Source organism: Macaca mulatta, chromosome 17 (assembly GCF_049350105.2).
Source record: "Macaca mulatta isolate MMU2019108-1 chromosome 17, T2T-MMU8v2.0, whole genome shotgun sequence".
Lineage (NCBI taxonomy): Eukaryota > Metazoa > Chordata > Mammalia > Primates > Cercopithecidae > Macaca > Macaca mulatta.
Window position 1 is genome coordinate 71,670,726 of NC_133422.1, and position 26,825 is coordinate 71,697,550.

Consider the following 26,825-nt stretch of genomic DNA (forward strand, 5'->3'; position numbering starts at 1 on the left):
CCATTTTTTGGTTTAATAGATACAAAATATTAACTACTAAGACAGAATTTCCATAAAATTGTACTAATAAGGTTAATTTTAGCTTCCCATAGTCTTAGCCTTATTAATAAACTCTATTTTAGCTGTCCACAGCCCATAAGGACTACAGAAACTTCTTTGGAACATATCTTCAGTAATAAGCTACCAAAAATTCCTTTTAAGTTCAAAATTAATAAGCCAATAGCCTCTTTGTTCAACTCTCATAAAACTGCAAACTTTGGAATTGGGGAAAACATTTTTATATCATTTTTTGTACGAGAACTTCAGACATTCTTATTTTATGAAAGACAAGGACCGAATTGGATGGTGATGACAGCTACTAAATGTCTCCAGTATCAACTTCCTTCACAGAATCCCATACAACAACAGTAACCCCCATACAACTCCGAGCCCTCGTTTTAAAATGTCCCTGTAAGGTAATGCCATGTCACAATTAAAGCAGTGAGCTCCACACAGTTTCTCTCCAAAGCCTGTGGCAATTTTAAATTAACTTCAACCTTTTTTCAAGATAAGGTGACTCCCTCTGTCTACTCTTTCTTGGCTAAAGACCATTTCTGATTAGTTTCCTATAACTAAACGAAAGTTAATACATGTGTCTGCTCCAGCTGCCATAACAAAATGCCATAGACTGTGTAGCTTACACAACAGAAATTTATTTCTCACAGTTCTGGAAACTGGGGAGACAAGATCAAGGTGCCGGCAGAGTGTGTTTCATTCTGAGACCTCTTCTCTTGACTTGTCAGTGGCCACCAGCTCTCTGTGCTCGCATGAACTCTTTTTTTTTTTTGTAAGCAGGAGAGAGTGAACTCTGGTTTTTCTTCCTCTTCTTGTAACGATACTAGTTCTATTGGATGAGGAATCCACCCTTATGATGGCATTTCACCTCAATTATTTCCATAAAAGACCTACCTCCAAATACAGTAACATTGGGAGTTAGGACTTTAACATATGAATTTGGAGGGAATACACACATTCAGTTCATAGCCACTAATATCATCCTTTTAACTGGGAAGTTGCTGGTAGATTTACCAACTGTGTCTGGATCCACAAAGTAAAATGAAGTTAAAGATGAATGTCAAAGAATTCAAGACCCCAAAAGCTCTTTTCAACTGTTAGAGCTAACACAAAAATATTTATTTGCCTATTTATCCCCAAATTGACTCAAACCTAGAATTAAACTAAATGATAATAACATGAAACTTTTTTCAGAGTTCTTCTTAGATACTGGGGGAAGGAGACTATGTATATGTTACAGAGGAGAAATACAACAACAAGACAATAAAGTTTCACTCTTGGTTTTTGGTTTTTGCTGTACTTATGTTTTTAAAGTAACATTCCCAAAACTAGTGAGCAAAATTTTAACTAACAGCTCCATTTCTGACATTAGCTCATGAAGAGAACTTATACTTTGAACACATGGAGTTCTGAGCAGGAAAAAAATATATTCACTATTGTAAGGTCAGAGCATCACTGAACAGATCATTTATTTTAAGTACTTGCAACTGTCATTTTTAAAACCCACAACTCTCACCAACAGAACATTTGAAATAGTATACTCCAGCATTTCAGGGAGGTCAAATTTCTTTCCTACAACTTTTAGAGGCACCTTTTGAAACTTTCCAGTTAAGATTTTCAAAAATCTGTACCAAATAATAGCCCCAGAGGAAAGTATATAATATGGCTGTCAGTGAGCTTGACTTTCATCATAAAATGGAAACATTGTTGTGCATTTTCTCCTTTAGCCAGAAATTCACATGGGGCTTTGGAGCAGCTGCCCTGTAATAACGATTCAGAAAAAAAGATACCTGAATCAATTAGTTCTCATCCTAATCTTTCTGACTTTCAAGTCAGATGAAAGGATAATCATTTTTATATATTTATGAAACTAGTTATATTTTTTCAAATATATAGGTATAAAGGAGGATTATTGATCTTTGGTAGTGTTATTTTAAAAAGCAAAGACTGGCCGGGCGTGGTGGCTCAAGCCTGTAATTCCAGCACTTTGGGAGGCTGAGATGGGCGGATCACGAGGTCAGGAGATCGAGACCATCCTGGTTAACCCGGTGAAACCCCATCTCTACTAAAAAATACAAAAAACTCAGTGGGCGAGGTGGCGGGCGCCTGTAGTCCCAGCTACTCAGGAGGCTGAGGCAGGAGAATGGCGTAAACCCGGGAGGCGGAGCTTGCAATGAGCTGAGATCCGGCCACTACACTCCAGCCTGGGCTACAGAGCGAGACTCCGTCTCAAAAAAAAAAAAAAAAAAAAAAACAGCAAAGATTGAGGCCGGGTGTGGTGGCTCACGCCTGTAATCCCAGCACTTTGGGAGGCTGAGGTGAGCAGATCACCTGAGGTCAGGAGTTTGAGACCAGCCTGACTAACATGGAAAAACGCTATCTCTACTAAAAATACAAAATTAGCCAGGCATGGTGGCGCATGCCTGTAATCCCAGCTAGTCGGGAGACTGAGGCAAGAGAACCGCTTGAACCCGGGAGGCAGAGGTTGTGATGAGCCAAGATTGCCCCACTGCACTCCACACCCCTGGGCAATAAGAGCAAAACTCTGTCTCAAAAAAAAAAAAAAAAAAAAAAAAGCAAAGACTGGCAAATTTCAAGTTAGTTCTTTTTCTCCCTGTATGTGAAAACAAAATGAACTAACATAAGCATTCATTAATTTATTCAACAAACCTTTATTGATGCTCTATTACATATTATGTACTATGTTGAGCCTTGGGGCAAAATAGAAAAATAAATGCTTTTTCTGTTCTATAAATGGGCAAATAGATGTCAAGGGTGAGCTCACTATATAACAGAATTAGGGCTGCTCTGTATAATAGAAGCAAGCAACCCAAGTCATCAATGAGCCTAAACTCTTCATTTCTCTTGCATTCCTTTTGCTTCAAAACCGTGATTTTTTATTCAATGCTTTTCAAAAAGAAAAGACAGAGCAAGAAGATATTTCCACCGCCCTTTTCTTTCTACATACAGAAGTGAGAGCTTGCTCTAACTTTGGATTCTACTCTTCCCTCATCCACCTAGAAAGCAGAATGGAGAAGGATAATGAATTATTAAGAACATAAAGTATAATTAAAAAAGAAATGATAAATAAGTGGGGAAATGTCAGTTACTCTAACAAAAGACAATTCGAAATAATTAATTTTGGAATCTATCATTCCTATGCTTCATCTTTTTCACTCTGAAAAAAAGGAGGGAGGGTGAAGCGGAGATCATTCTTAGTAGTTGTTAAGTGTATTTAACAGAATTGTGAGGGAAAGACAGTGTTCATAAAATTTCAACCATGAAATGTGTGTAAAGCCCAAGGATGCTAAGTTTTTTGTCGTGTCTGGTAGTTATAGAAATACTTTAACTTCTCTAAGTACTTGGCCAGTTGACCATTTTGCTCTCTGTTGGTGATGGTAAAGGAGAAGGCTGTGTCTCAAATATATTAGAGGCTCAATTAATGGTTGTTGAAGCTGAAAGGATGACTTTGCATTTGGGGACTTTGTACGCATAATAATAGGTGCTCAACACAGTGCCTACTAAATAATTGATGGGGTCTCTCTAAAGACTCTACGTCTCTTGATGATGAGACCTAGGGATTAACAAAGCAACAGAGTTTCTCATTCAAACATGGTGTGTCCAATATTACTGCAAATCTCACTCATGCATAACCTGACAGGTTTGAAGGGAGAAGAAAGATGAACAAAACCTGACCCATTCCCCACCACCCCCATTGCAGCCAGGAGATCTGCACATGGCTTCATGTGGTCCTCTCATCTGGACTCCCATAAACAGCCTCCTTCCTGGTTTCTGACTCCTGGCCATGCCTATCAAACCCATCCCTCGCAGAGCCCCCAAACGGTCTCTGCAGAATTGAATTCTCTGACTACCTTAAACCTTGCTTAAAATTCTTCAGCAAATCTTGAGAACCAAAGTTTAAATCTTATAATGAGTTATGTGAGGCTCACCCTGATCTGGCTCTTACTGCTTCTCTGACCATGCTTTTTTTGGCTGGTTGGTTTTGGTTTGGTTTGGTGGTTGTTGTTGTTGTTGTTGTTGTTGTTGTTGTTGTTGTTGTTGTTGTTTTGGTGGGCATAGAGGGCTTTTTGTTTTTGCCATGAGGTTTCAGCAACACTGAGCTGCTTCTAGTTCTTGCTGTCTCCTGATCATTCCTCACTAAGCTGACCTGGGCTTAGCAGGCCTCTCCTCTTTCTCTTCTTCACTTTTAAGCCTTTGCTCTGGTTTCTCCTCCTCTAGAAAGCCTAAGATATGACTTAGGTATCCCCCTTTCTGACTCCCTCAGTTGCTCAGACTATCTTAGCTCTGAATACCAAGTTATTCTATCTTTATTTGGCTCTCTTACTAATCCTCAGCACTTCTGTGTCTTAGTCATCCCTGTTTCCCTAACAGATTGGCACAGTGTGGCACGCAGTAAGTACTAAGAGATTTTCAATGAATGAAATGAATCCTCAATGGCTGCTATACAAGGGGGAAAGTTGCAGCAGACAAGTTAAGAGTTAATGGCCTAAAACAGCCTTGATGACCTCTTTTCTACTTCGCCCCATCTGCTACTCTTAGGAGATCTGTGAGTGTAAAGAAGGTGCCTTTGGGTCCCAAAGGGACATTGAAACTTCTTACCTGAGCATAGTAAAGCAGAGAACTTAGGAGGCTGACATTTTCCCTAAACTATCCCTCAAAACTCAAGCCCAGTGTATGCCAACAGAAGTTCTCAACTCTACCACTACCACCATCACCAAGTTCCTAATGGCAGAAGAAGGTGAACTCATTCCTAGGATTTTACAAGTTCAGAGTGTGTTTAACATGTAGGGTTTTCTCTCTTAAATTCATGAAAATTTCTCAATCTTTCCATAAAATGAAACAGATTTGTATAAATCACTTACCAGTGGAAGGACCTAATTCCCCTACCCATAGGTACATATCTTAATTAGTAAAACTGAGATTCCAGAAGGCACCCCATATTTCTTCTATAGCTTCCCATCCTTTTCCAAATCCCCCTGAGGTGCCTCCTTAAGAAGTATGGGATATAATATGGCTTCTCTAGATACACTGTATACCAAAAACCAAAGTATTGGTCATAATTCATTTAAAAAATATAAAATAAAATTTGAAAGGAAGTACAAAACAAAGGGAAGGGGCCTTGTTTCCAATATAAAAGCTCCATAAAACTTCACACTTACATACCTAATGACTCTAGAGTGATTTCATACCACCCCCACCGATTCCTAAAGAGCTTCCAGTGAATCCCACTGTTTCCATAGTTCCTCAAGAAGGAAAAAGTGCCTCCTGGTCATTTCTCTCTTGGCATCACTTCATACAAAAAAAGCTGGACTCAAATATATTTGCATATATGTAAAAAGGCATTCAGTACAGCACTCTTTGGAGTAGGAAAAAATACCTGGCAATTTAAATGCCTATCAATAAAGGACGGGCAAAATAAATGACAGCACATCTAGACAATGGCGTATCATACAGAATATCGAGTAGCTATCAGACAAAATGAGGTAGATCACGGCTACATGTTCATGCATTGCAATAGCTCCAGGATATGTGGTTAACAGAAAGCAAGACACAGAATGGGTGTGATTTCTATGGAAAAGAAAAAAGTTGGCCTCTAGGAAAAACTATGGGTTACTGGAGGAGGGTTAATCTGTACTGAATTTTCAAAAAATAATGTGTCTATGCACACACAAACACTTTTAAAACAAAAGCTATCCAGAGGAAGTACAGGCAAAAGGAAAGAGGAAGGGTGAAGCCTGGCTCACTCTACCCGCCCGACTCATGGCTTCCGGTGCCATAACCCAGATGACTTGAGTTTCTGTGATTTCTCAATCTTAGCAGCACTGTGCCTTCTTTAGAGAGGAGGAACATCAACCACTAGAGATTATGCAGTAAAGTGTCCCCACGTCAAAAATGCAGCTTCTCTTTCCCAAGATTTTTTAGAACCTTCTCATGAACTGTACTTTTAATTAAAGCACATCTCAAAGCTTCTATTTCCTTGTTCCTATACACAGCAATTGGCATATGCTGCAAAGAAGTCAAAGAAAGTGTTTGCGAAAAACATTTCTTCCACATTAAGTACCGGACCGCCTGGGCATTCTTGACAATAAACTCTGGGGAAAGAAGCTGTTTGTGCTTGTTCCTGCTGGTCGGTTCTTTGGTGAAGAGTTCTGATGGCATAATGCTCACCAGTAGTCGCACAACAATTTGGGAAGTGTTGCCAGTATTTAGAGAACCCCATAAATGAAATTAGACCAGTGTTCAAGCCATTCCATGCCAAGGAGCCAAGAGGAATAATTAAAGGAGTGAATGTTTTATTCTTTAGTGTTTAATTGAATACATAACAAGTCACATAATCAATGATTCATTATTTCACACACAGGAAGGAAAACAGTAGCTAGTATTTCTGTTATACAACTGGTTGTGAACAGGGAGAACAAAAACCTTCACAGCATTAGATGGTTGAAGAAATTCTCAAAGTTTGGGCACGTCTGAAAAGACTTCAACTGCATCTTTTTTCAATATAAAGGGATTTTTTTCTTACATTTCTGTGTCATTAGAAAAATCTGATAACAATTTTTTCTCCTCTTCTTACATTTAGAGAAAATGGTTTAATGATATGTACTACTTAAAATTTCAGAATCCCAGATAACTCTGTGTGAATCTTACATTGTCTAGCAGATAAGGTTTTCAGATGCCTGGAAAAATTTAAACAACATATAATTTACATCTTCAAAATTAACATCCACGATGATGCTTTAATCCTTTGTCACTAAATGGTTCCTAACGCTGTTTGAGTGGTCATAAATGAATTGTCATTGGTATTCAATAGTAATAGCAAAATTTACCTGCCTATAAAGTCACAAAAACAGTTGTATAATAGTTTCCATTACAATTAATGTACACATACCTCAAAACACATTTAGAATTTTTAAAAAATTGGTTTGGAAAAAAATCACTAAAAATGTAAGTGACAACAAATCTTGATTAACTAGTCCATCTTCCTACCATACATGATTATACTATAATGTAGATATTCTGGTTGAATTTCTTCCATACAAGTTTCAAGGGCCCCAGTAGAAAATCAAGTGTTAATACTTTTAGATTTTTATTGTCCAAAACTGTGACAAAGAAAAGTTAACTTCAACATAACTTGTTTCTGGCTATACAAAGACCTATTTCAGGTGCTACAGATACTGAAAAGAAGAGTATTTTACTTATTTCTCAAGAGACGGACTCAGGCCATCTAAGAAAATTCTAAGAAAATTAATTCAGTTTTTAAATGATTTATAGTAAGGAAAAACAGGAAAAAAATTCCAAACAAAGGATTGATTCTGATAGGCTTACAACAAAAATATTCAGTTTACTATTTTAAAAACTAAATTGAGTAAAGTATTTGTGATTTAGACTATAAAATAAACTCTCAATGAATTCAACCCCTCCAGTCAATACTTTTCTTAATGTCTGCATCGTAATTTAGCATTTTGCATGTGGGAGTACACAAATGATTTGAATATTGGATCAGAATTTACCCTAACTTGAAGAGTAAGAAGTTATCAAAGTTTCACCTTACATGGCTTTATTGAAATAACATTCCATCGAAAATTCCAATAAAAATTGGAATATATTATGAGCACTGCCAATTGCTCATTTTGTCTGAGTATTAACAGATTATGCATTTCCTCAGAGAAGCAGCAGGTCCCATATATACAGACATATATATGGCTCTGGTTTGAAAGAGAAGACAATTTTGTCTAGTATTATAACTTATCACTGTGCTATCAATCAAAAAATCCAAATAAGAAATACAATACAAACAACATTGAAAGGGAAAAAATTTTAAATCTCACATCTTCAAGGAATATTTTCTACAGTATATCATTTGAAAAACTAGAATGAATACTGTTCATGGTCCACATTTAAACAAAAAACATTTCAATTACTTGGTGCAAACACACAGAACCTGGTACCTTTTTTTTGTTTTTAACCACTATTGTCTACTCCTTTTTAAAAATTAAGTTTGCTACTAAAAGTCTAATGTCATTCACTTGTATTTATGGTCATCAAATGGTAATTAGGGTAACATATGTAAATGCATGCTTCTGAATCAGATTCATGCAGTGATAATTATCTCAATAATTTATGACATTCTCCCAGGTTATTTGAATGGTATCTTTGGAAGGCTAACTCAAATGAACCCACAATACCTCCACCATTACAGCTTACAGGTGATTACAATCCACTTGACAGGCCTCAAAGGTTCATTCTGTGGCCCAAAGCCCATGGAGGGGAAGCGATCTAAAAGTGTTCATGTCAAGTTATTTTACTTGTATTATACTATCCACCCAATGTAAAATGAATTTTCTTCACAGCCCTTACTTTAGGCTAAAAATAGACAGTTTTCTTTTATTGACTTTAACTTTAGAGGGGACAGTGGTCCCTGGAAAAAGAAGTAGATTTACTGTCCCTAACCATTAAATTCCCAGTCTTTCAAATAATGTAGGGGGTGCTGGGTGTGACAGGGTGGAGTGAATAAGATGCCTATGTACAAGACAGTGGAATAGTTCAACTCAGAGGTTTACAAGATAACATTTGTAAGACTTGAGTGACAGAGGCAAAATTTTAGCAGTTTCTCAAGACTCTTGGAGTTGAGCAGATTTGAGAAGGGAAATCAGAATCGCCGAGTCTTGCCATCTGTCAGTGGTTTTGATCTGTCCCAAGATGTTCTCAATCATGTGCTTCCTGTTGAACAATCTAACAAAATACCACGCAGGGTAGAGAAATCTCTGTAACACTGAATTTTGGTCAGTGAATAAGAGTCCCAAATTATTTCAGGCTTCAAACAGATAAATTCTGATGCATTATTTAGTCTGAGACCAAACTCAACACACAAGCAAGCACAACTTCCTAGAAGCGTTTCCATTTTGCCCAAAATTACAGGCTTTGTATATAAAGTCAATTTTACTTTTCAAAAAATGTTAGTCTAATAAAATACTTCAACTCTTATTTCCCAACTGAAAAAAAAAATTAGTGGATTAAAAATACAGGTACCTTGATTTTAAGTAGACAGTTAATCAACATATGATTAGTAAACACAACTAATACTCAAGAAAAAAAGTATAGAGCAAACTCAGTTTTACAATTATGTATTTTTTCCTAACCCAATTTCCCCATAGATAAGGATGTAAGAAACTCATCAAAACATGTTGCTTTATATATACACCAGCTGATGCAAATTACTGGGGTAATATAGGAAATTTTATAGCATTAGTAAATGAATTAAAAAACTAAATGATTCATGTAAAATGTTTATATATGGTATATACAGCTTGGATCACATGAGTCTAAGAATAAAACTGTTCCAATTTGTAACATCTGTATGGACATAGTAAGATACAGTACGAGATTCATTTTTAAAAACAAGGAAAAATAGCACTAATTTAAACACTGAAAACAGCTCTTACAAAATCCTTAAAAACGTACATCAGAGAAAGATGCTGAAAACAAAACAAAATAGGCTTCTCCATCATCACAGAATATTCAAAGGACACCTCACAGCATGGAGCATGACGAGGTTTATTTCCCTTCACTTATGGTGTACATAGGATATGCATTGGGAATTTATTCCATGTAAGAGTAAAGGCATAAGGCAACCAGGTCTCCTTCTGTTTCTGTTGCATTTACCTATTATTAGACCATTTTATTGCTCAGCTCACTTTTAAGTACTTACTTGCCTTCATTTAAAAATATTCCATTTTACAGCTATCTACAGATAGGCAGCCCTTGGTGCTGAGTTCTCTGCAGCTCTGTCATTTGAAAAGATTTCGCTTAACTTCAAACAAACTGCATGAAAGTGGTATTTTCAGGTTTTCAGGTTTGCCCAGAAGTCAACATTTGCTGGGCTTGGAGAAAATAAGGATTTTTAATAAGTGATCTTAGGTCTAAGTAACCAAAATGAAACTTCTTTTGCTCAACAGATTTTAAAATCAGGATTTATAATCAACATGAAAATAAAAGTTCAAAAACTAAAACCCTACTGGGTAACTCTTTGGTTAGATTATATATAAGCATTAATAACTCTAAGTTTAGAACTCAAAACAGTAAGTTCAACAAACTGCCAGTTAAGAGTAGGTCTGTTATTAATCTTTATAAAATGCTTGGCATGTTTGCATTTACTATATGATATTTTTAAAATGTGCATGTACTCAAAACAGATGGTACAAATTTCCAACTTTCAAATCATAAACGAGTATGTCAGCTTCTCCCTTCCCACCCTTCCTACCCTTTCCTCCCTCCCCACCCCACCCCGCCCACCAAGTCTTACAGCTAAAGGAAGGTCCTACTGCCATTCATTGCAAGAATACAGGCGTTTCCTAATACCCACGACGTGCACTATGACCCAGCTCCCTACAGTCACTGCCAGGTGACCTCCCTACGGCGCTTGGAGACCTGAGCAGCCTTGCAGTCTTAGGCGGCAGTGTCCCTTCTCCCTCTTGCCAGTAACTGCTGCCATGTCAACCACTGGCATCAAGGGCTTCTGGCGAGCAACAGCTGAAAAGGGTGCCTCTGCAGGCAGGAGGATCACTTTCTATAAGTTTAAGCCACAGGCTGAGACCTTTTCATTCTGTACGAGAAAAGATCCTTTACTGTCCCAGCACTAGATTCTTCTACTTCACGTGTAACTTTTCAAAACTTTATTCGTTTAGTTACTGGACTGCCTCCATGGGGTCCTAATTCCAGGCTCAGAATCTTCCATCCAGCCTTCTAAAATTCTACCTTCAAAAGAGGTCAAAAAGACTGTGTAATGACCTTGTAAAACGCTAACCCCAGACAGTGGAAACAATCCTGATCTCTTCAACCCCCAGTGAGTCTTAAGAGCTTGAGAAGATTTCAAGGAAATCTTCCGCACATTGGACATGCTCCAATCAGGTTCTGAACAATTCAATCATTCCCAGGTACTTGGTGACTCTGTGGCCACACTGCCCCAATAGATCCAGATTGAAGTACCATCTGGGGGAGGGGCGGTTTGAAGCAGGGAGTAGAGGAAGCATGGAGTGGTAGGTGGGGGTGGGGTGGGGGTTCCTCTGGGTTCTCTAGGTTCAGGAGGTCCAAAGAAGATGAAGCAGCCGAGAGGATCTGCGGCTGCAGGTTCTGAAGTGGAGGGAAGGTGGGCGGACAGGTCTCAGCCAGCTAATACTGGAGGGGGAGATTGGGAGAGGGGCAGCTGGGGGACAGAGCGAGGACAAGAGGCTCTGTAATCATCTCTCGGGCAGGAAAAGGAGTGGGCGCCGGAGTGGCGACGGGGTCTGGGGAGCTCACTCCCTGCAGAAGACGTACTCGGTGTAGCTGGTCCAGATCTTGTCCTCGCTCTGGTCGGTGCTGCTGGCAAAGGCGCAGGTGCCCGTGGAGCTGCACGCCACCATGTGGAAGCCCGACTCGGACAGCTTGTCGAAGGCCTGCTCCAGGAAGTTGAACTTGAGGTAATAGCGCGAGGTGTAGCGCTCCGGGGGACGGTCCGGGTCCCGGCTTTCGTTCAGGGTGTCCCCAAAAACCTCCTTGGCCAGCGACGTCTTGCCGCACACGGTGATGCGCGCCACTCGCCGGAACTTGGCGTCCGCCTGCGCGTCCCGCCCGATGGTGTAGGAGCCGCGGTAGCCGATGGTGATGTAGCCCGAGCGCCGGCTGCCGTCCAGCGACTGGGACGGCGTGAGCAGCGGGCCCGCCGCGCCCCCAGATGGACTGCGGCTAGCAAGCTCCAGCGTGGGCGAGGGCGCCCCGGCAGAGGCGCCCTCCTGCTGTTCAGGCTCCGCGTAGCCGAGCGGCAGCAGCTCGTCTCCCAGCGAGCCCTCCTTGTGCACCCCGCGCCGCGAGGGCGGCGGCCCCGGGCCGGGCTGCTGGGGCGCCCCGAGGCGGCGCACGAGCTCTGGCAGCTCGAAGTACTCGGCCTCGCGCTGCAGCCGGCTGCGCTCGGGGAAGTAGTCGGGAAGCACAAGCTGCAAGTCCCGCAGGTAATCCAGGATGTAGCGGAAGAGGAAGCCGTCCCGGTCCAGAAAGAAGCGGCCTTTGCTGTCCCGGGCCAGCTCCTGCGGCTGCTGCTGCGTGAACATGCGCCAGAGCAGCGAGTCGGGCACCGACACCACCGTGCAGCGCCGGGTCACGTACACCTGGCCCCCCACGTTCAGCTCCACGATGTCGGGAAAGAGCGGCGGCTCCGCGGAGGACGACGAGGAGCCGCTGCCGCCGCCGCCGCCGCCGCCGTTGGGTAATCCACGTGTGCTGTCCGCCAGAGCCATGACAGAGAGGTGGCTGGGCCGGGACAGTGGCGGGGAGCCGCGCTGCACTCAAGAACTGCAGCCGCCTTCCCCGGAGCCCCAAAGCCCGGACGCTCGCTCAGCCCTGCGCCCCGCCGCCACCTCCGAAAGCCGCGCTGAGCCGAGCAGTGCGAGCGCGCCGCTGTGCGCCCCCGTGAGCTCCAGTGCGCTCCGCCCGCCTTGCCCGCGCGCTCCAGGCGAGTGCTGGGTCGCGGCCCGCGCGCTGCTTAAGTAGAGCCGCCGGCTCTGGTGCCGTGGCGCGCAGGAGGCGTGGGCGGCGGCGGAGCCTAGCTTACCGGCGGGTGGAGGGGGGAGCGGGGACTCGATTTGCATCTTAAACGCGGACGCCACGCGGGGCTGCTGGCTCCACCCCGGCTCGCGATCGCTGGGGGCGCCCGGACTGCCACCCGTTCCCCACTCACCAGCCCCGCCCTGTGGTCCCGCCCAACTTTCTCCCTCTTCCAAAGAGGACCCGCCTGAGACTTGGCGGCTTCGGAAGACAGCTCCTTGGAGGGACAATCACTGCGCCCCCTCCCCTCTCGCCCCAGCCCGCACCCAGGGACTCTGGAAGGAGGACGTGAACTTTCTGGAGCCTCCCGCCCCGGGAGTGGAAATGCGGGGCAGCCTCCGGCCCTCCCGCTTGCGGAACTGGCCGCTTCCAGCAGTGCAGCTGCAGCCTGCCATCGTCGGTTGTCGTGTCACTGAAAGTAGAGAGACGCGAAAAACCTGGAGAGACGAAAGGGCCGCCCCAGTCCGAGCGCAGCCAGATTTTGTTCAAGTTGCCTTGCAGCCAGCCTGGAAGAAGGAAAAAAAAAAAACACCTAGAAACAAAAGCAAACCTCAGTGTCCCGCAGTAGGATGCTTTACGATAGTTTATTTTCTGGCTGCAGAGACAAAATGAGGTCAAGCTCCAACTCTGCTCTTAACTGCAATGCCCTTTTCCCGCAGGGCCTTCGAGGCCAGACTGAAGTGAAGGGGTAAGACTCCGGAACGTTCGGTCTCCGGGTCCCATTCAGTCTTCGTTAAATCGCGCCCTTAAACTCATGACAGTTGCAGATCTAACGTAATTTTTAAAGCCACTTTTGGCCCCTGCGTGTTTATCCTCCCAAAAGTACAGGCGCCCCCTCTCTCCCGCATGCTTTGGTCACTCTTCGGCCCTCTCCAAGTTTCCGTCAGTCTCAGAGAGGGATATTTACATATCTGAAGGCCCTTGTCTGGATCCCATCTCTCAACTCCTGCTGCCTGCACGTTTGCATTTATCCCCTCGGACTGCAGCCCACAGAACTGCCTCCTGGCTCTGGAAGCTTTCCCTGGTTTCCCAGGTGGGTGGGGCCTGTGGATGGCTCCCTACACACGGTCTGCACTGCTTCCAGCACGTTCTGAAATGTCATATTTATGAGTGATTATCTGATCACTGATTTGAGTATAAAAACAAGAGTTCCTGAATGCTGCAAAAAGAGACGAGTGCAGAGGAGGATGTCAAGAAATGATTAGGCCAGTGAATGTTTCTTGTGTACCTGCTATTATTTGCAGGGCACCAGGGAGTGAGGAATGCAAAGGCGAATAATCTCCAAAGCGCTTTCAGTGTAGTCCAATAAGCAAAGGGTCAGGGGTCTGCGCAGTTATCACATCAGTTTGAAGTATAGACCGCACATCACGATAAATCAGGCAAGATCTTTGTTCTTGATAATGTGTATCCGTCTATGTAACTACCCAATGAGCTTCAGTCTCCTCACAGATGTCATTTTCATTTTGAAATGTTTATGTCTGCTGAACAATTATCGCGCTCATGTCAGTGTGCTGAAATGAGATCAACCCCCAAACCAGTTCTCTTAATTGCAAGTACAGATTTTGATACTGAATGTATTTCACCACTTTTTTTTTTTTTCTGTTCTTTGGGATAAATAATAGATGATACAAAACTTCCAAGTCCCAGTGCAGGATTTCTAGGTGGTTGTGCTACTAGGTGTTATATTAGTGTCACAGAACTGACAAAACCAGTCTCTTTTCTACAAATCCAAGAAAAGCCTTCTTTGTATCAATTCTGTACATATTTTTATACAATTACCATTGCTCGTTGCATCAGCAAATCCTGCCAGCTCTGTGTTAAAAATCTTCCTAGACTATTAACGTATTTCACCATCTCCCTATCATCACCCTGGAGCAAGTCACCATCATCTCTTGCCTGGATTATTGCACTGGTCTCCTAACTGCTTCTACTTCTGCTCCTACAGTCTTTTTATCACCAGAACAAAAACAGGGACCCTGCTTATAATCCAAGGCAGGTATGTCCTCTACTCAGAGCTCGCCAGTGGCTTCCTGTCTCAGAGAGAGCAAAATCCAAAGTCCTCTCAGTGGCTTACAAGACTCTACATGTTTGGAGTTGTCCCACTAGCCCCTCTCTGACCCATCTCCTGCCCTGCCCCCAGGAGCCGGCTGGCTTTAGCCACATAGCCCCTTTCTTGTTTTCTCAGGGCCTTTGCACATCCTTGCAAAAGTCTCATTTCTCTTCCCTCCCGTCTTTTCTTCCTCACCTTGTTGGGGTCCCTCCCTTCTCATCTCCTTCAGGTCTGCCCAGCAAGACCTTTCCTTGATTCCACTTCTTAATGCAGCACAGCCTCACTGCAGCTTACCCTTCCCTGCCTTATTTGTTGACTGTTTTCCTACATTAGAATATAAACTCCAAGAATTCAGCAGTTTTTGTCTTTTTGGCTCATTGCTACACCCCCACTGCCTAGAACAGAGCTGGCATATTACAGGCATTTGATAAATATCTGTTGCTCACCCAAGCATTCAACCCCTATTTATTCAGGGCCTACTACTATATTCCAGGCTGCATGTTACAAAATAATCACTGCCCTCTACGAGCTTATAGTCTTGAGAAGGAGACAAATAAATACAGTATAAAGATAAGTAAACCTATTTCAGGTGGTGATGAATGCCACAAAGAAAATAAAATTATAAGATGTTATAGAGGGACTGAGTGTGGAATACTACGTTATATAGAGTGCCTGGGGAAGGCATCTCTGTGAAAGTGGCATTTGCACTGAATAATAAGAAGGAGACAGCCATGGGAAGTTTTGGAGGAAGAGCATTCCAGGCACAGGGTCAAACAAGTTAAAGGGACCTGGGTTATGAGTGAGCTCACATTAAAAGTTTATGTATTGTGTCATCTACTTGTATCTTGTGAATCTCCAAAGTACCCTTGAGGTGATCAGTATAGACTCAAATGTGAGTGAGACTGTGTGCTTATGCACTACCTGCAGCCTACTATCATCATTCTCTACATCTTGACATAAGGTAGTCATCCACCACCAGCTAGTCTACTGCAGAAAAGCCATTGGTATTTCCTTATAGAAGCCAGGTAGTGCATGAGAGATATAATAATGAATGAAACAGGAGATTTGAAACACAAGGAATGTTTTTCTAGTTAATTTTGTGTGTTCTGTTTCTTGCCTGTAATTGGTTGGTCATTCAAAAGGAAATACCACTGGGGAACTCTGATGCTGGGACTTGAGGGCCTGGGTGTTTATGAGAAGGGAGTCATGACTTTTTAGCATCTCCAGTATGTTAAATATGCTTAATTGCAAGGGGTTGGGGAGGATTTGGAAACCCACTAGTCCTGTGTTTAGTCTCAACCCAGTTTCTAACGATAGTCATTGCTCATTGATGGTCACTGCTCCTTTTCAAGTAACTCTTTGTATTTGCCTGAATAAGATACAGTGTGCCTGCAAGTAACCTGTCCTTTGATCCTAAAGTAGAGGATACTGGAAACATCTCTGGACCTACATTCTCATCTCATTTGCATCTTCTCCCCCACCTACTGCCTTCTCTTCGAACCAGCTTCCCCTCCCACTCCCCACAGTAATCCTTCTTATCCAAAGTTTCCATTACCATGGTTTCAGTTACCTATGGTCAGCTGTGGTTTGAAAATATTACATGGAAATTCCAGAAATAATTAATTCATAAATTCAAAATTGTATACCATTCAGAGTAGTGTGATGAAATCTCCCACTGTCCTGTTTCGTCTTGGCCTGGACATGAATATCCACACTTCTACACTCCCAACCCATGAGTCACTTAGTAGCCATCTCAGCTATCAGATCAGCTGTCTTAATATCACCCTATCACAGTTCTTGTGTTCAGGTAACACTCAGTTTACTTAATAAATGGTACAAGATAAATAGTACAAAATAAAAAGTACAAGAGTAGTGATGCTGGTAATTCAGATATGCCAAAGAGAAGCCATAAAATGCTTCCTTTAAGTGAAAAGGTGAAAGTTCTCGACTTCATAAGAAAGAAATCATATCCCAAGGTTGCTAAGATCTATGATAAGAATGTAGACATTGTGAAGTTTTCTGTGAAATTATGAAGGAAAAATTTGTGCTAGTTTTGCTGTCACACTCAAAACACAAAACGTATGGCCCAGAGTGCATAAGTGTGTAGTTAAAATGGAAAAGGCATTAAACTTGTGGATTGAAGACATGAAGAGAAACATGTTCCAATGGACAGCAATCAGGTTCAGTACTACCTGCGGTTTCAGTCACCCACTGGGGGTCTTGGAATGTATACCCTTTGTATAAAAGGAGACTACTGTATTCTGCATACCAAAGATTTAAGGAAAGAAATGAGGAACATGAAGAGAAATATAAAGTTAAAGGGGAGGAAGAACTGTGGCAAAATGAAGTGAGTGCCTTTGAGAATTGAATGAATTTAATATATGTGAAAATGATCTGTACATTGTAAAACACCATTCAAGTGTCAGAATCATTATTTTCCACCACTTACCATGGTGCTTGACAAGTCTTCCCAATAAATACTGAATGAACAAATGAATGGCAGAAACATTAAAATGAACACTATAGGGGAAAGGGGAAGAGAAGCAGAATCAGAAATTGACCCGAATAAATGTTTATTCCATTTGTCACCCTCCTAATATGTGTGAATCTTTTCTCTATGCAGGCTTTAAAAGTCATTGACTTTTTGCATTCAGAAGGAAAAAATAATTGAATACAGAGATTAATTGAGTAACATTAAGTAAATCAGGAGGCAAAATGATCTTAATAAAGATTTGGTAAAAGATGTGACAATATTTAACCTGAAGAAAAAAGAACACAATGTTATATAAGGGACACTGCCAAAATACTAGGTCTAAATTCCAGTTACTCAGGAAGCTGAGGCAGGAGAATCGCTTGAACCTGAGAAGCAGAGGTTGCAGTGAGCCACGGTCACACCACTGCACGCCAGCCTAGGCAACAGAACAAGACTCCATCTCAAAAAAACAAACAAACAACAACAAAAAAAAACCAGGTCTAGATGGTAAAGAATATCCCAACATTGTATGATTATCTCTAGAGTATGATTTTTATGATTTATAGAGCCAAACAAAGAAACAAAAGTTAACAATGTTGAAATTTTCATTTCTATACCTTTAAAATGGTGTTCGGAGCTTATCCAGGAAACAAATAATAATAATATAACAAGCATGTATAGAGTACTTACTATGAGCCAGCCGTATTTATAGAACTATACATGTATGAACTCATTTAATCCTAACAATAACTTTATGAGGTTGGGTAATAGACCCAAGTTTTAGATGAGAAACTGAGGCACAGTGAACTAATTTTCCCAAGATCATACAGTAAATAGGTGCTGGAGCTGGGATTTGAATCCAGGCAGTGTAGCCTTAGAATCTGTGCTTTTAAACATTGCATTTTAAATCCCCTTTCCTCTAGGAGTGCTTTACATGTATTAAGAAGTAAGTTATATTATTTTCCCCCTTTACAGACGAGAAACCCAAGGCAAAGAGAAGTAAAGTAACTTGACCAAGATAGCACAGCTCTCTATCTCTGCTGGGGGCAGAAATGCTACTCTAAAGTCTACGTGCTTATGTTCTGCAGCACTGGTAACCAGAAACTCAAAGTAGCCACTTTGAAAGAACTAGGGTTAAGAAAGAGTCAATTCCTTGGCCCTTATTTCTTCTTTCTGCCTTCTTTTTTCTTTCCAACCTATTTTAGGTCTATGGGTATATGTGCAGGTTTGTTACACAGGTAAATTGCATGTCGCAGGATTTAGTGTACAAATTATTTCATCACCCAGGTAATACGCATAGTACCTGATAGGTAGTTTTTGGATCCTCACCTTCCTCCCAACCTCCACCCTCAAGTAGGCTCCCAGGTCTATTGTACCCTTCCTTATATCCATGTGTACTCCTACCCAAATTAGAATCTCTATTTGAGCCCCTGGATAGAACTGACACACTATTGTCCTAATCTTTCCCTAATTCAGTCCTGTACACAAAATAAACAAGATTTTATTTCTGGCTCTCTCAAATATCATTATGGTTTGCAAAGCACCAAGTTCCTACCATGTTCATTTGGTTTTATTCTGATCTCATTAACTCTTGACAAGGATAAAGTGAATCCATGGAAACTGCTGAGATCTAGGTTCCAGTTTCCCAAAGCAAGCAGTATCCACTGGTCTTCTGGGGCTTCATAAAATTGAACAAGTGCATTCTACTTGTAGCTTTGCATATCAAACTGAACACAAATATAGCTGGCCCTCATCACTTGAGTGATTCTGGAATTTCTGACTAAGACTAATTATTAACATCACTGCTGTTTCATAAGAATTTGAAAGTCTTGGTTTCCAATCATGATATTAAATTTAGAGATGAACTACACATAAGTTATCACATTCTAGAGTTTTTGCTGTTTTGAGTCTTCTCATATTGTCAGGTTCACTTAATTATCACAATTTTGTGAGGTGTTACCCAACCTGTGTTACAAATGAAGAAAGAAACTCAAAAAGGTTAGCTGACTTACACCTCTCAGGTGGCTGGGATGCAGTGCTGGGATGCACGCGGATGCTTCCTGACTTCACATTCCATGCTCTTTGAACTCTTCAGCAGTCATATCCACCCCATTTAACACCCAAATGAAGGTTGTCATTCAAAATAGTCACTTTGAAAACTATATACTTCTTTGAGGGATGCTGGAATCACTCACCATTTTTGGTACATTTGTTTGGAAATTTTCTTCAACGTCAATTTACACAAGAATATCACACTATTATTTTATACTTATGTCAAAGTTGTAGTTGATATCTTTTTCTAGGGCTCTAAAACAGGGCATCTCACTGCAGGACAGACCCACATGTCTGAAAATAAATTAGGACAAAGCCGGTTTTCATCAGTGGAACTAAGGTGATTATCCTCAGGTATTCACCTTTTGACACTGGGTTTTAAAGATCTCATCCCTAGAGTTCTCTAATATGCTGAATAGCATTGAGTTTAGGTTACTTAGAAGGAAGGGCTGATTCAACTGCAGATATTTTAATATGTGGTTCCAGAAAGTCTGCATATTTTATTGTAAGGTTTGGACAAGAAGCCAAGCCACTGGCTAGACTGTAATGGTTGACTTCTTATGTAATTGTAAGATCATTTATTTGATATAATTAAGGGGGGAAAATATCTTTCCCCAATTTGCTTTCCAGTTACTAAAGAAATATGCATAGTATTTCACAGTAAGAAAATTGCCTCAAAATATGCCAAACTTTAAATTTACATTACTTTGTTAATTTACTTCTAAAAAATATGTTTATTTTCCTACAGTAAAATATAGATGGGAAAATCATACACTTTGGAGTTTGACGAACCTATATCCTTCTCCTGGTTTTATTTAAAATCAAACATGTTGGTCATAGTTATTTAAATATTCTAATCTTCAGATATTTATCTTAAAATGGAGCAAAAATACCTACCTCATGGGACTCTTGTGAGATTAAATGAGACGATACAAAGCATTTCCTTCCACAATGTCTGACACATAATGGATACATCATGACATCATGCATGTAGGTTTCTGCTCCCACCCTTCCATTCCCCGTTGCCACTGAACCTCTATAATTCGAGTTTGCTTACTTCATTCTTCAATTCGTTTATTACTCTCTCTTAGATGATGTCTCTTTAATAGTAACTAAAATGGACAGGGTAAATGGCATTTCCTCAGCAGTTCCCCATTTCTTCCCAGGAGTCAGTCACTTCTAACACCAATTTACTCTCTGGTTGGAAATTTAATTAAAATCTAGACAGCTGGGAACCCTCAATTCCAGGGCTTATTTGTCAACCTAGACTCTGCAACTCAAGGTATAGTTGGCATAGTTTTATCTCCATAACTAAAAGTTCAGCTATTGGCAACATCTAGGAGGTAAAGCCTGGGTAGGGGTGAGCAGAAGTGTTCTAAAGAGGGCCTTAAAAACTCCAGGTGTCCTTAAAATCCAAAGACAATGACTTCTTATCTGTTCCAAACCCAGGGACTTAAGCCATGAAATGTTGAGGAACTGAGCCTAAAGAGGGCAAGAGCACCGTCCCAAACAACAGCTATGGTGTTTCCCCCAGCTTCCAGGCAACAGTGGCTCCACAACAGGAAGAACACATGTGCACACTGTAAAGGAAACGGAAGTTTTGCATGGTTGCAACAGATTTTACTGGAAGAAGTATCAACGGTGCAAGAGAAGTTTATCTCCCCTTTACATTGCATTCAACATCCCTTCAAATATTTATAGAGCACCTGCTGTGTGCCTGATCTTGCCAGAAGTTATGGATGGTTCCACATGTCCTTGGCCCACGAAAACCTGTATAATATCAAAGTGACTAGTAAAATAGCAGGGACATGCCACAGGTGAAGATCATAGGGAGGGAAGTTACCTTCCTGCGTGAGTCACGGGTTTCTAGAGAAACAGGAAAGACGCTATACACAGCTGATCTCAAGTAAGTCGGGTCAAACAAAACACTTTCCTCAGCATTGCTAATATCTCAGCATTGTGATAATACTGTAGACAAAAGTATATTTTGGCAAGCTATCTGACAGCTCATTCATGATCTTTTTGGACAAGATAGAGAAATGTGGGCTTGACAATAATATCAGTTAGATGGAGACATGGCTGATAAAAACAGACATACTCAAAGATTATTGATGAATGAAACAATGCATAACAGAAGAGAACGGGTTAGGAGCAAGATTCTGTTTAGCTTTTTTCTATTGAATTGTTATCAATAAATTAATATGTGGGAATTATGCTAATAAAATGTATAGTTATGCAGAGCTTAGTGGGCTAACTAACCAAACAAATATGGAATTAACATTCAAAATTATTCACATAGGTTTCAGCAAGAAAAAGAGAAGCATAAAAGAGAGGATGTAGTAAGTATAAATGTAAAGTTATGCAGTTGCTTATGACACAGTTTAGCAGTTTACATGAAAAGTGACCTGGAAGTCTGCATCTACTGCAAGTTTAAGAAGCCAATACAGTGGCATGACTGTAACATGCACAGGTACAAACACCAAATACAATCGCTGTCAACATTGGAAAGGACCTTAGAAATTATTTAAGTCAGATCTTTCCTCTTACAGATCAAAGCTGAGGATGTGATCGTAGAAACACAATAACTGAGAGTAAAGCACCTAGTATTTACATATGTTTAAGTCGAGGCATCAAAATCTTAAGAGTTATCTTAATAGGGAAGAGTGTATTTGAAGGAGTGTATGCAAGCTTGTGAAGAAGCCAGAAACAATGTAATAGCAATATTTTTTAAATTTTAGCATAGAACAGCCTAGAAGAGAGTAGTACTGGAGGCAGTGTGGCAGCTTGCCTTAGTCTGTTCACGTTGCTCTAACAAAATACCATAAACTGGGTGGCTTATAAACAACAGGAATGTATGTCTAACAGTTATCATGGCTGAGAAGTCCAAAATCAAATCATCAGCAGATTAGGTGTCTAGTGAGGGTCTATTTCCCGGTGTGTAGATGGCTCCTTCTCTCTATGTCCTCACATAGTGGAAGAGGCAAACAAGTTTCCGCAGGCCTCTTTTATCAGGGCACTTATCCCATTCATGAGAACATGATCACCTCCCAAGACCACGTCTTAATACCATCATATTGGGGATTTGGTTTCAACATGGGAATTTGAAGGGGACACAAACATTTAGACCATAGCACAGCTGTATTGCTTCTGATACCAATGGACAAAACTAGTAGAAGTTAAAGAAAAACGTTTTGAACAATAGAGGTACTCATTTACAGGAAAGTTCACTTCAACAATGTATTAGTCTGTTTTCATGCTGCTGATAAAGACATACATGAGACTGGGCAATTTACAAAAAAAAGAGTTTTATTGGACTTACAGTTCTACATGGCTGGGGATGCCTCACAATCATGGCAGAAGGCAAGGAGGAACAAGTCACATCTTACATGGATGGCAGCAGGCAAAGAAAGCTCGTTAAGAGAAACTTCCATTTTTAAAACCGTCAGATCTTGTGAGACCCATTCACTATCATGAGAACAGCATGGGAAAGACCCGTCCCAATGATTCAATCATCTCCCACCAGCTCCCTCCTACAACATGTGGGAATGATGGGAGCTACAAGATGAGATTTAGGTGGGGACACAGAGCCAAACCATATCATTCTGAACCTCCCAAATCTCATATCGTCACATTTCAAAACCAATCATGCCTTCCCAAAGTCTCAACTCATTTCAGCATTAACTCAAATGTTCATAGTTCAAAGTCTCATGCGAGACAAGGCAAGTCCCTTCCCCCTATGAGCCTGTAAAATCAAAAGCAAGTTAGTTACTTGTTAGATACAATGGGGGTACAGGCATTGAGTAAATACAGTCATTCCAAATGGGAGAAATTGGCCAAAACAAAGGAGCTACAGGGCCCATTCAAGTCTGAAATCTAGTGGAGCAGTCAAATCTTAAAGCTCCGAAATTATCTCCTTTGACTCCATGTCTCACATCCAGGTCACAATGATGCAAGAAGTAGGTTCCCATAGTCTTGGTCAGCTTCACAGCTGTGGCTTTGCAGGGTACAGCCTCCTTCCTGGCTGCTTTCACGGGCTGGTGTTGAGTATCTGTGACTTTTCCAGGCACACAGTGCAAGCTGTCAGTGGAGCTACCATTCTGAGGTCTGGAGGATGGTGGCCCTCTTCTCACAGCTCCACTAGGTGGTGCCCCAGTAGGGACTCTTGCATGGGGGCTCCTACCCCACATTTTCCTTCTGCAATGCCCTAGCAGAGGTTTTACATGAGGACCCCACCCCTATAGCAAACTTCTGCCTGGACATCCAAGCATTTCCGTACATCTTCTGAAATCTAGGCACAGGTTCCCAAACCCCAATTCTTGGCTTCTATGCACTTGCAGGATCAACACCACATGGAACCTACCAAAGCTTGAGGCTTGCACCCTCTAAAGCCACAGCCTGAGCTCTATGTTGGCCCTTTTCACCTATAGCTGCAGTGGCTGGGACACAGGGCACCAAGTCTCTAGACTGCACACAGCATGAGGACCCTGGGCCTGGCCCACAGAACCACTTTTTCCCTCTAGGCCTCCAGGTCTGTGTTGGGAGGGGCTGCTGGTGAAGACCTCTGACATGCCCTGGAGACATTTTCCCCATTGTCTTGGGGATTAAAATTAAGCTCCTCATTACTTATGCAAATTTCTGCAGCCAGCTTGAATTTCTCCTCAGAAAATAGGATTGTCTTTTCTATCACATTGTCAGGATGCAAATTTTCCAAACTTTTATGCTCTGCTTCCCTTATAAAACTGAATGCTTTTAACAGCACCCAAGTCACATCTTGAATATTTTGCTGCTTAGAAATTTCTTCTGCCAGATATCCTAAATCTCTCTCAAGTTCAAAGTTCCACAGATCTCTAGGGCAGGGGCAAAATGCTGCCAGTCTCTTTGCTAAAACATAGCAAGAGTCACATTTGCTCTAGTTCCCAAAAAGTTTCCCATTTCATCTGAGACCACCACAGCCTGGAACTTATTGTTCATATCACTATCAGCATTTTTGTCAAAGCCATTCAACAAGTTTCTAGGAAGTTCCAAACTTTCTCACATTTTCCTGTCTTCTTCTGAGCCCTCCAAACTGTTCCAACTTCTGCCTGTTACCCAGTTCTAAAGTCACTTCCACATTCTCAAGTATCTTTTCAGTAACACCCTACTCCTGTTAGCAAATTACTATATTAGTCCATTTTCATGCTGCTGATAAAGACATACATGAAACTGGGCAATTTACAAAAGAAAGAGGTTTACTGGATTTACAGTTCCACGTGGCTGGGGAGGCCTCACAATCATGGCAGAAGGCAAGGAGGAGCAAGTCACATCTTACATGGATGGCAGCAGGCAAAGAGAGAGCTTGTGCAGAGAAACTCCTATTTTTAAAACCATCAGATCTCATGAGACCCATTTACTATCACAAGAACAGCACAGGAAAGACCCGCCCCCATGATTCAATCACTTCCCACTGGGTCCCTCCCACAACACGTGGGAATTATGAGAGCTACAGGATGAGATTTGGGTGGGGACACAGAGCCAAATCATATCAAACAATAACTGGGTTAACTTCATTGCTGTAGATCTAAGCTATAGACAGGCAACACAGAAGGGACTCATGATTTGGGCTGAGAAACTATTACATGATTTCTACTTCCTTTCTAATGTAAGAAGACAATTTTCCTCACCAACTGCTTATGCAAAAATAGGCATTTTTTTTCTAATCTTCCTTCCCAATTTCAGGGATCAAACTTGATTTAACAGCTATCATGTTAGAGAACTTATAATCATAACAAATACCTAGTATGTCCTATATCTTCCCTATGTCTCAGAACCTGTGCCAAACAGTAGATCAATCATGTCTGAGCTCCTTGAATACCCAGTGATGAGATTTTTTTTAATGACATAATTTTTTCTTGCTGTTAAATCTTTGACTAAATATAAAGGCAATATTCATTTATTTCAATAAATTCAACCATACAAGTATAACCAGTACACATTTACTAATATATCTACTTTTATAAGTATGTTACAGTGCAAGTAAAAATTTGTTAAATAATATAGCACCATTCCACATAATTTAAAGCATTTTATTGCACAAATTGATTTTTTAATTATATTGGTTTCTCACCTATTCATTCTACCAAAACCTTGTATCAGTTCTTTTGATGTATAAAAACTGAAGCAGTCATTATGCGTTTGACAAAACCCATAGAACTGTACAATGCAGAGTAATTTCTAATGCAAAATATGGATTTTAGTTAATTACAATGGATTCATATTGGTTAATCAATCATAACAAATGTACCACACCAATGCAAGATATTAATAATAAAGGAAACTGTGGGGAAGAGGAGAAGAGTATATAGGATTGCTATACTTTTTGTTCCGTTTTTCTGTACAACTAAAACTGCCCTAAGAAACAAAGTCTATAAACCTAAAAAAAAAAAAAAAAAAAAAAAAAAAAAAAAAGCTAACAGATTTTCACAAGCTCTCTAATTATTTAAACTTGGGCCATTCCCCAAAGGAGTCTATCATCCTGTTTTCATAATTGTTTACAAATATCCCATCCATAGATATATAGAGATACTACAGGTAGAAAGGAAAAGCTTTTGTTCATCTCAGGAACTGTCTAATTGTGACACTGACATAGTCTACAAGTTTAACTTTACCCTACCAAATTTAATATAAGACAAGATGCCCTTAATATACCACAGCACACTGGGATAGTTATTGTATGGTTAGGAAGTTCATATACATATTTAAATTATCTGATTCCTTTTACATCATCCTTCTGATCCTTCTTGCTCTTTAAACTAGAAGTGATACTGTCCCATCCTCAACTGCTCTACATATTCAGAGATGCTCTTTTGGTCAATGGAAGTAGCCGTCTCCATTTCTTGAGCACCTTCCACATGTAATGCACTATGGTAGGTGCTGGGATACAGATATGTCTAAGGCAGGCAGAGTTCCTATCTTCAGCAGAGGATGCAGATATTAACCAAATTTTACAATTGAAAAAACAAGCCTGGGTTTATCACATTCATAATCCACTTAACAAATATTCATTGAATGAACTTGACTGATTAAGAAAATGACTGGGGCTCTGTTAAATTTTTCTTTTATACCGCATAGGAAGAATGCCAAGAAGAAACTAATACCATAGACAAAATAATGTTCAACCTGCTTTAACTGAGTATCTTTAAATGATTCATATAATGATTTATTTGATGTTGTAAGTTTCAAATAACTCCTAACCACCTTTAAATTTAAGAATAATACTTTCCCTATAGTTAGCATTTCAGCTGACCAAATGATTAGCCCTAACTGCTTCATCAGACCACTGAAGGAAGGCCAAATATATATATTAACATATGTTAGATACTCAAATGGTCCTGATCAAACCTCCAGATGTTTAATCAAGAGAAGAAAAGTGCATGAACTCTCTGATTGTCCTATCAGCAGGGTATAGGAATAAAAATGCATCCCATACAGGAAGACCAAAAGGCACATGTTTTTTTCTCCAGCTACTTTCAGCTACTCAGGTGAAGCTAAAAGTTAGATTTACCCAGGTAGGGAGTTGAAGGGGTAGACAAGGGAATTATTAAAAATGATCGAATGAAT

At 40.9% G+C, this 26,825-nt stretch overlaps 1 protein-coding gene across 1 annotated transcript; it reads right to left on the reverse strand.

The window, feature by feature from the left end:
* Positions 1-6,365: 6,365 nt before the first annotated feature.
* On the reverse strand, positions 6,366-12,468 carry KCTD12 (potassium channel tetramerization domain containing 12). The gene is given in 1 exon segment (NM_001266392.1): positions 6,366-12,468. A coding segment is annotated over 1 exon segment (978 nt). The 5' UTR covers positions 12,348-12,468; the 3' UTR covers positions 6,366-11,369.
* Positions 12,469-26,825: the final 14,357 nt, after the last annotated feature.